The sequence below is a fragment of the Pelobates fuscus genome, chromosome 6 (genome assembly GCF_036172605.1).
Source record: "Pelobates fuscus isolate aPelFus1 chromosome 6, aPelFus1.pri, whole genome shotgun sequence".
Taxonomy (NCBI): Eukaryota; Metazoa; Chordata; class Amphibia; order Anura; family Pelobatidae; genus Pelobates; species Pelobates fuscus.
In genome coordinates, this window is record NC_086322.1 from 81,085,034 (window position 1) to 81,094,978 (window position 9,945).

At 39.6% G+C, this 9,945-nt stretch overlaps 1 protein-coding gene across 1 annotated transcript in view; it reads left to right on the top strand.

The window, feature by feature from the left end:
• The window catches only part of UBE2K (ubiquitin conjugating enzyme E2 K), a 30,121-nt gene extending 20,860 nt beyond the window's left edge, over positions 1-9,261 (top strand). The window contains exons 5-7 of the mRNA XM_063457880.1: positions 3,887-3,986; positions 5,257-5,385; positions 8,213-9,261. Of these exons, the coding sequence (XP_063313950.1) occupies positions 3,887-3,986; positions 5,257-5,385; positions 8,213-8,287 (304 nt within the window). The 3' untranslated portion in view covers positions 8,288-9,261. The remainder of the gene's footprint in view (positions 1-3,886; positions 3,987-5,256; positions 5,386-8,212) is intronic.
• Positions 9,262-9,945: the final 684 nt, after the last annotated feature.

Below are 9,945 nucleotides of genomic sequence, written 5' to 3' on the forward strand. Positions count from 1 at the left end.
GGCACTCTTCCCTCAAGTGGGTAAACCGTTCTCAGATGGTTTAACCCCTTAGTTGCCTCCAGCGGCAATGTCCACTGGAAGTGTGAAGTGCCACTGCTGATTGGCTGAGAGTGACTCAGGCCAATTAAGATCAGTGACTCCTCATTCTCTGAAAAGGCAGTGTTTACAATGAAGAGCCTGCAGGCACAGGCTATAGATACCAGAACCACTACATTAAGCTGTATTTGTTCTGATGACTATAGTGTCCCGCTAATGTTTTACGGAGTAATGCTCCCCTTGTGTATTGGCTTTATGCATTTATTTATTCCAGTAAAGAAAAACATGTGTATGTACTGCAACTATATGATGCAAAATAAATTCATGAATGTCTGTGTGGCATTCCCCCATCTAATTCTAGTCCTAATCTCCCTACTCAAAAAGGCCTCTCTTTTGTGCACTGCAAGCCTGGTGTTCCCATTACAAACCAGCGATAATTATGCTCTCAGAATCATGGTTAATGACTAAAATACCAGACCCCGACATTGCAATACAGGGTTATTCATGTTTTAGAAATTACAGAGCAAAGAGAGGAGGAGGCATTGTTATTTATGATCACGAAGTCCATAACATTTACTCCTTTAAAAAACTATAACTCCCCTTCTGCCTTTGATTTCCTTCCTGGCACAATTGAGATCCCTTTTCACTAAAACTATCATTGTTGCTGGAATCTACCGCCCACCTAGCTCTCCGGTGCACTCCCTTTCTAACTACAAAGTGAAACTGTAGCTCAAAACCAAAAAAAGTGAACTGTTGTTTTTTGGAGATTGTGATACTGATTGGCTGAATCCTAAAAATATTAAATCATGTATGCTGTTTAAGACTTTGCAGCTAACACAATTAATTTCCTCCCCAACTCGCAATAAGATTAAAAGCCAGAACCATACCTTGCTAGATTGGATTCTCTCCAGTTGTCCTGACAGAATCCAGGAGGTGGGCGTTCTCCCTAACAGTTTCAGTGACCACTGTCTAGTGTACTGCATACGCAAAATAAAGGCCACCTAATCCCCTCCCAAGATTATAATCACCAGGTCTTTCAAAACATTTAATCTTGAATCCTTTTTAAACAATATCAAGAACATACCATGGCACAGATTAGGTCTAATACCACATCTAGACTCTGCAATTGCATTTCTTCAGTCCGAGCTCTCGCGTGTTTGGAATTTGCATGCCCCTCTGCATAAAGTGCGAATAAAAGGGACACACCTGCCCTGGGTTACAGATGACCTCATTCAAATGTACCAGTTTAGAGATTCACTGTGGTCAAAGTTAAAGCGTACTGGCTCCATGAGCAATCACTTGCAAATGGCGAAATGCATGCACAAAACAAACAAAAATCGCAAAGGCCCAATATTTCAGTGAAAATTTTAACAACCTATCAAACCCAAGAAACTTCTGGAAAATCATAAATAGCCTACAAACCCCCACAAACCACTCCCAACCCTCAACTGTCAAAATGGACAACCAAACACTGCAACACCCCGTAGATGTAGCAAATGCCTTTAAATATTTTGTTGGATGTGCTACCACCCTGGTTGCTCAGATAACAAATGACACTCATTTTCAGACCACAAATAAGATCAGGCCCTGCCAAATCTTAAATTCTCATATAGAGAAATTCAATTTTAGACCTGTGCCTGTTAGTGTCGTTGGTAAACCTCTTAAGAATTTAAAAATTTAAAACCAGTGTGGGCCAGATTAAATCCCAGCAATGTTACTGAAGCACAGTGCACCAGCAATTGCTAAACCTGTCACTACCCTTATCAATGAATCCCTGGTGTCCGGATACATACCCAAACTTTGAAAGACTGCAAAAGTTGTACCTATACATAAAAGTGGTGACAATACTTTGGTATCTATCGCCAAATATCATTGCTCCCTGTATTGTCAAAAATCTTGGAAAAATGCATCCACACAATTATGTGAATATTATCAACGATCAAATTATCTGACCCCTGATCAATCAGGCTGTCGTCCAAATCACTCAACTTCGACTGCCCTCTTAAAAGTTTGAAATGACATCCAAATTGGCATGGAACAAGGAGACTTAACGGGAGCTATTTTCCTTGATTTTGCCAAGGCCTTTGACACAGTAGACCATGGCATTCTTTTGCAAAAACTTAAAAACTCAGGCATTGGTTATCGTCCACTAACCTAGTTTCGATCGTATGTTTCAGATCGATTGCAATATGTGTCCATTTCTGATCGTGCTTCCCTCCCTCTTCCAGTTGTGTGGTGTTCCCAAAGGCTCCATATTCGCCCCCCTGCTATTCACATTTATTTATAAAGGATCTGCAAATCCTCAACTGTACACATGTATGCAGACGACACTGTAATCTACACTAGTAAACGCAAATTACTGCAGCTTGAGGCTATGCTCCAAAACCGATTCACAGAGGTAAAAAAGTGGATAGCGGATAACAAACTCTTCCTAAACACTGACAAAACTGTTACAATGGTCTTTGGAACTGTACCTAAATTACGTAAACTACAAAATCAACAACGGTGTATCAGAACAAATTCAAATAGCACACTTACAGAAGTCTGCACTTTTAAGTAAAGGTTTAAAGAGATGTGAAGGTCAAAAGGATAGATTGGTGTCTAGCAACATACCTAGATATTTAAAAGTGCAGACTGCTGTCAGCTCTTCAAACCTTTACTTAAAACTAGGTGCCCTGTACAGAAACAAATCCTGCTTAAACCCCACAGTAAGGAAACAGTGCAATATATGCTAACGCAGGTCAGTGATTATGGGGATGTAGGGGATGTAGTGTATGCACTTGCACCGCAAACCCACCTTAAAAAAAACTTAATACGTTATGTAATTCATTCTGCCAATTGTACTAGAATGTAATTACTTTACCCATCATTGTGACATGTTAAATTAACTAAAATGGCTATCGCTGGAATCCCGATGCACTCTTTATCTTTCCAACCTTGTGCATAAGAGCATTTCTGGGAAGCTCCCACCCTACCTGAGTAGAATGCTCTCCCCGGCTGTCCCCACCTCCTATAACCTCCGATCCAGTACTAGCACAATATACCGCAAAACAAAAGTAAAGTGGCTCGATGCTCCTTTTCCTACAGAGCACCGCAATTATGGAATAACCTCAGGGACACAGTCAAACCTTCATTCAATCTAAAATCTTTTACGAGATCTAGGACAATATACTTCAGCACCGAATGCACCTGTCATGGTTGAATGTTTATTACCTGTTATTTATTAAATTTATATATGTGTGTATATATATATATTTATAGTTTGTATATTGAATTTTTTTAATATTGTATCATAATGCAATGTTTTGTGGACCCGGGACATAGTTGAAAATGAGAGAAATCTCAATGTATCCATCTTGGTAAAATATTTTATAAATACATTTGTGAGTTCATGGTTGGAAGATGTGAATGACTTTCTTTATTGAAATGTATTGCATTGAGCTGCAGTCATATAGTGTGGCAAGCTTCTCATCAATAGGACGTGTTAAAAGGAGGACTGAGTGAGAGCTTAGTCTGTACTCTTTACATTGCTCTATTGGACTCTCTGCATTTTAGTAGGGGTACATTTTCATTACAAGGCTCACAAGTCTAACAAACACTTTGAATTCCATTGTGTTTTTTAAAATCACTAGCATGATATACATCCAAACATGTATGATGATTGTTCCTCTGTACATTTCTTTATTTGGAGAACTTCTATACATCCAGTTAACGTTACAAAGGATGATTAAAACTATTATTTCTATTTTTATAAAGCGTATACCCACACATTCTCTGTAGAGAATGCATTGCAGCCTCAATGTTTATATGTATGTTTTAATGTATGCTTTAACCTAACAATGTCTCTCAGGGCTGCTGCTATGACTTTAAGAACAGTGTTGTTATCATTGCAAGCTTTATTGGCTGCAGCAGAACCAGATGACCCACAGGATGCAGTGGTGGCAAATCAGGTAATCTAGCCTCATCACATCCAAGATGAATGATCTATTTATATACAGAGTGGGTATAAACCTCAAATGATGATTTTTACTGGTTGATTTTAAGTAAATTAAAATAAAGCAAGAAAGACTTTAAAAAGTATGTTCTAAACTTACTATAAACTTTGTGGGATTGCATTATTGGGCACGCCTCTCAGCTAGAGTGTTTTGTTACCTCCACCCTCTGCATGATCACACTGATCACATCCCCTCTCTTTCCTCCTGTCAGAATGTTGCAAGGTGAAACCTTTTCAAACTGCACGTATATAAATCTGCAGGCATGCCTAATGCATTTTTTAGCATTCTTAGGGATAGACACTGAATGGTTAGATCAGTGTCTCCCCTGCAGTGGGTGTGGAAAGCATAAGAAAGGCGACGATGCAGGTAACCATAAAAAAAAAAAAAAATCATATTTACCTGTTTATTTATTTTCAGCCAGCAGAGTGAAGCAATGCGTTTATTCAAAGCTAAAGCTTTTGAATAAGAGAGTTTTCTAAAGGTGATTCCTGACCCTTTAACACAGGCATGTATGAGTGGCCCTTTGTATAATTGGCTACAAAATTATATCATTGACTTGGATTGTCAATGAAATGCTGTACTGATCTGACACCTTTTCATAGCTATGGTCCTGCTATTCGGAATGTGACCAATCCTGTTTATATGCAGGCTTATTCCTAATGGCCCCATACCAAATGTGGCAAAACCATCTGGATGTGTAAAGGGAACAAATTGGACATTGTTTACACTATCTATTGTCCAGATTTCCTGTTGCCTGCTGGCAAATAGTTTAAAGAATAAATAAACTCAGTGAAAATAGTTACAAAAAAAGCAAAAGAACTAGCAAACTAAAAATAGCCTAGTGAAAGTCAGTATATTACTATAAGGGGGGTTTTTAAACCACCATTGCCAGTCACTAGTTATTCACTATAAAGGCCCCGTTTCATGCATATAGAGCCTGTAAAATAACAGGAGGGCCTAGCCTCTTCCTTCCCTAAATCTCCTCCTGTGGGCATCATGGGCGTTAAAAAGGGTGAGGGGATATCCTTATGTGGTCAGTGGATGAGGGCTATTACAATACCATTGGGTTTGGGTGGGTTGGAAACCTATTAACACACTCATGAGTGGGGGCTCTAATAATGCGGGGGAAGGCTCTGAACAATTATACAGGGAAGTGGACATGCCATGTCCCCACAAATATCTGCTATTGTGTTGCAGTGATATTTTTTTTTTTTTCCCCCCTCAGTATAAACAAAATCCTGACATGTTTAAACAGACGGCTCGACTCTGGGCACACGTGTACGCAGGAGCACCAGTTACTAGTCCGGAATATACAAAAAAAATAGAGAACCTTTGTGCCATGGGTTTTGATAGGGTAAGTTGTTACCTCTTACCTACTAAGCTTCAGTCTACTTCATTTGTACCCAAGGAGCAAAGCAATGTGCAGTTTAACACACCGTAAAAATGCCAGATTTCCCTTTTTATCATTTATTGAACCAACATATATTCTATGTTGCCTATGTCTTAATTTTGGGCATTGTTGCAGTTTGTTTACATTAACCCACAAAGGTCCACCATTTGTGAACAATAACCTCCAGGGTATCTCGTATGTTGTACATTTAGCTTTAATGTGCTTTCTTTTTTTCACCAGTTTCTATATAAGTCATGGTGTTTTTTGTTTGTTTTGTATTTTTACATGCACATTGCAATTTAGCGGTATATTATCTAAACTTGATATGTGCTACTGTAATAAAAATCACAATCATCAAATTGTGCTCAGCTATAATCTGCGGAGTACAAAATGGCCCCTTTATTTTGTGGAAATACAGGGCTTTATTTATAGCTTTCCATTATTTATTTTTTATGGCAAATTGAAGAATGATCTATGGTGCATTTTGGGACATTTTAGTAGTTCACCTATTTACATTACTCCATAAATGCTTACCATTTTTTTTAAAAGTTTGTAGTATTTTTTTTGTTTTTTACATACACACTGATAAAATTTTCCTAAATTGTAGTCAGCAACATCCCCCAAGTATAACAATACCCCATATGTTTACCTTTGGAAAGTATCAATCCTAAACCAAACCGTAATCTTAAAGAGTACCTGTCATGCCCCAAACAATTTATGCATATTAGATTGAGAATACGATATTATCTATAGATTAGGAGGAAAAACCTAACTAAAATGGGGTTACACCAATGCATTGACTGACAAGGGAGAGCAGAACTCCCACAGGAGAACCCTCTGCTCTCCTCCCATGCACTGTGTTTGCTATGGAAACTCGCTAGTAGCACCAACTAGGCAGTATAGCAGTGGAATAATTTGACGTCACTCCGTTCCGACACTGGCAACGAAGCCAGCGTCACTGACCAGATTTGCCCTGCTTGGGGATGCGTCCCAAGCAGGGCAAATAAAATAAAACTTCAGGAGGAGCCGAAGTGGAGAAAAGCCTGGAGGTCGGTATGGCACAGTGTCCCTGAAATTGACAAAAAGGTACGTAAATCTTTTGATTTTTTTACATTGAATGCATCATGTATATTATGGTATATTCAATGTAAATGGGAGAGATTTCAAGTAAGTAGTTTGTTGGGGTGTTTTTTTTTTTGTTTTTAGAGAACAGAGCATGATGAGCATAGTCGTCTTGCTCCTAACCATAGTAATAGGATTTCTCTTCTGATGTCATCAGGTGAATTCCCCTGTCAGGATCATTTCAAACCCTGGTGGTCTCCCTCAGACTTGCAGTCATCGTGGCTTATCACGCTCAGCCGCATTGACATCAAAGGATTTAAAGATCTGTATGCAGCACTCACAGTTTATATGGCCCAGCTACATAGGGTAGTACCAGGTATCAATTGAGTTGTAACATCGGGATATTTAAATCCTATAGGGCTGTATGCAGCTCATCAATCTCTAATTCTGGCCTCAGCTGACAGGTATCATTAGACACTTGGGGGGCTCTCTTCTGTTACCGACAGAGAAACCTGATTATTCCATCATGGGTCCTTAAAGGGACACTCCAGGCACCCAGACCACTTCTGCCCATTGGAGTGGTCTGGGTGCCAACTCCCACTACTCCTAACCCTGCAACTGTTGTTATTGCAGTTTTTTATAAACGAAGCCAGCGTCACTGACCAGATTTGCCCTGCTTGGGGATGCGTCCCAAGCAGGGCAAATAAAATAAAACTTCAGGAGGAGCCGAAGTGGAGAAAAGCCTGGAGGTCGGTTTTTATAAACTGTTTTTATAAACTGCAATAATTACATTGCAGGGCTAACTCCTCCTCTAGTGGCTGTCTACTAGACAGCCACTAGAGGGAACTTCCTGATTTCTAGCAAAGATTTTCTTTGCTAGAGTGTCGTTGGACGTCCTCACGCTGTGTGAGGACCTCCAGCGTCGCTCATTTCCCCATAGGAAAGCATTGAAAATCTTTTTCAATGCTTTCCTATGGGGAGCGCTAATGCGCATGCGCGGCATTGCCGCGCATTAGGTATCCTCGGACGGTGGGCGGGATCAGTCTCCCCCACCGGCCGACGGAATCAGAAGGAGGCGCGGAGGAGGAGACAGTGACGAGGGACATCGCCGCTGCCTCAGCTAAGTGACTGAAGGGGTTTTCACCCCTTCAGTAACCGGGGATTGGTGGATGGGAGGGAGAGGGTACCTCCAGTGCCAGGAAAACTCTTTCTCAAAATTGTTTTCCTGGCACTGGAGTTTCCCTTTAAGGGAAGGACAACCATGACAAAATAATTCCATCATGGATTCTTAAGGGGTTAAGTGTGTGCCTATCAGTCCATTTGTCACTCGCTACAAATGTAAAGATTTGACATTGTAATTAAACTTTATGCTAGTTAGGTTAGCATATTAGCCTTTCTAGGTTCTGCAATTCATTATTTCCATCCATTGCTGGTCTCCCGCAGTCCAATCTTAGGCTTAACGTAGAGAATCCAGTGATGGCTCTGAGGGCATGTGCTCAATATGAGCCAGTGATGGGATGGGGAAGGATGGATTTCTAAAACTGAGAAAATAAAGTAAGAGGTACTGGATAGCAGTCTGCGCTGTGATGGCCTACAATTTGCTATCACATAATCTCCCAGTTTAATAAAACCGCAGGTCTTGCTAGAGGTCCACAGTTTGTGTGTACGTGTGTGCTCTGTTGTAAGATATCTTTAACTCTACCTTTTGATCTCTCGTGCTCTTTTGTAGAATGCAGTAATAGCAGCCTTGTCGTCAAAAGCATGGGATGTAGAAACGGCAACAGAACTACTCCTGAGTAACTGAGATCGATGCCTAAATTGATCCCCGCTCACCCCATCCCGAACAGCACGTCATCTGTTATTTTTTAGGATTCTGCATAGGTTCTGTTATTAAAAAGAAAAAGAAAAAAAAAAAAGGCACCCGACAATGCTACGTAGACCATTCTGGAGACGGACAAAGAAAGAAACTGCTCTGTAAATAAAGCTAATAATCATGTAAATTAAACAGCGGCTGCAAAACAAGGGGGAGGAGTATGATTTACATTTTTTTTTTCTTAATATTGTATAAAAAAAAAAAAAACACTTGGCGATCAATCAGCAGAAGAATAAACCATTGTATGTTGTTGAATTCTCTAGTTTAATTTCCTTTGCTGGAGGAGAAGTGACGGCCGCCTTTTCCAGCAGCAAATGAGGGTATCCTTTTTTTTTTTTTTATTTATTTTTTGGAGTCACAGCCATCAGTTTTGCCAGTCATCATCTTAATTACTGTTGAAACCAAACATCTTTTGTGCCCGTGGATTGCATGCATACACACTAATGAATTTGGTTCCGTTCACTACAATTCCTCAGTAGTATATTAAGTTTGATGTGTCCAAATGGATTTTTTTTTTCCCTCTTCTCTTTCTTATCTTCTCTGCTCCCCAACCCCTTGTGGGTATTATGTCATACTTGGGCGGTTTATTAACCCACAATTCAGAGAGACTTCTGTTTCCATGGAACCTGATATTTTACATAAAGCTCCAATCACTAGACTAGAGCCAAACATTGGATTTTAATGGAAGGAGCCAATCAATGAGAAAGCAAATTTGTTCAAATGTTCTGAATGTCACAATGTTCTAACCATGGGCAGTAAACCTTGACTCACCAAATAATGTCAAGGTTCTGGCAATATTAGCACTTCGGGAGGCAATTGCTCTTACAACGCACTTTGAATGAGCCAATTATTTAAATCAAAAATTGTAGGCTTTCTTCTTTAATAAACCGTTATTTGGATATTCATCAATGCTCTAGTGCCGGATTTATTTCTATATTTATTTATTTTTATTTTTTTTTTAATTTAAAAAAAAAAAACTTTTACCACTTAGTATATATACAGCACCCAACCTTACAGGGCAATTATTGAACGATGTGTTTGGCATTATACCAGACTGGTCACAGATACTTCTAGCCTGGCAAGTCAGATCAAGACACTTGGACTAAAACTGGCTACAAAGCAACTGCCATTGAGAGACCTGGCTTATGCAGATGGTATGCTCAGCTCACATCTGCAACAAGCATTCACTCATTCATTCATCATCTGCAGTAAAATGTACAATCATTTTCTGATTGTAATAACACTGCAGCAGATCAGGATTAACAGGAAGGATCAATTGACTTTGAAGAAGCAGGTATAATTTCTTCATTAATTTCTGAAACTAGAGCATCAACTAAATGACTGACACAATCTGCCCATAGGATGATACCACCGTATGGCCACAAAATAAAATGTTAAAAGGGGTGGGCAATAGTTAGGCAAAACTAAAACTCCTGGAACGATTAAAGGAACATTCCAGTATAGTAAAGATATAGCCGCTATCCAGTGTGAATAGTTGATTTCCAAGTGGTTTGAAAAAAATGATAAAGTAGGATGTCACTCAGCAAACAAAGTCCATCTTCTCTGCTGCCAATTTAATTAGAATGCCA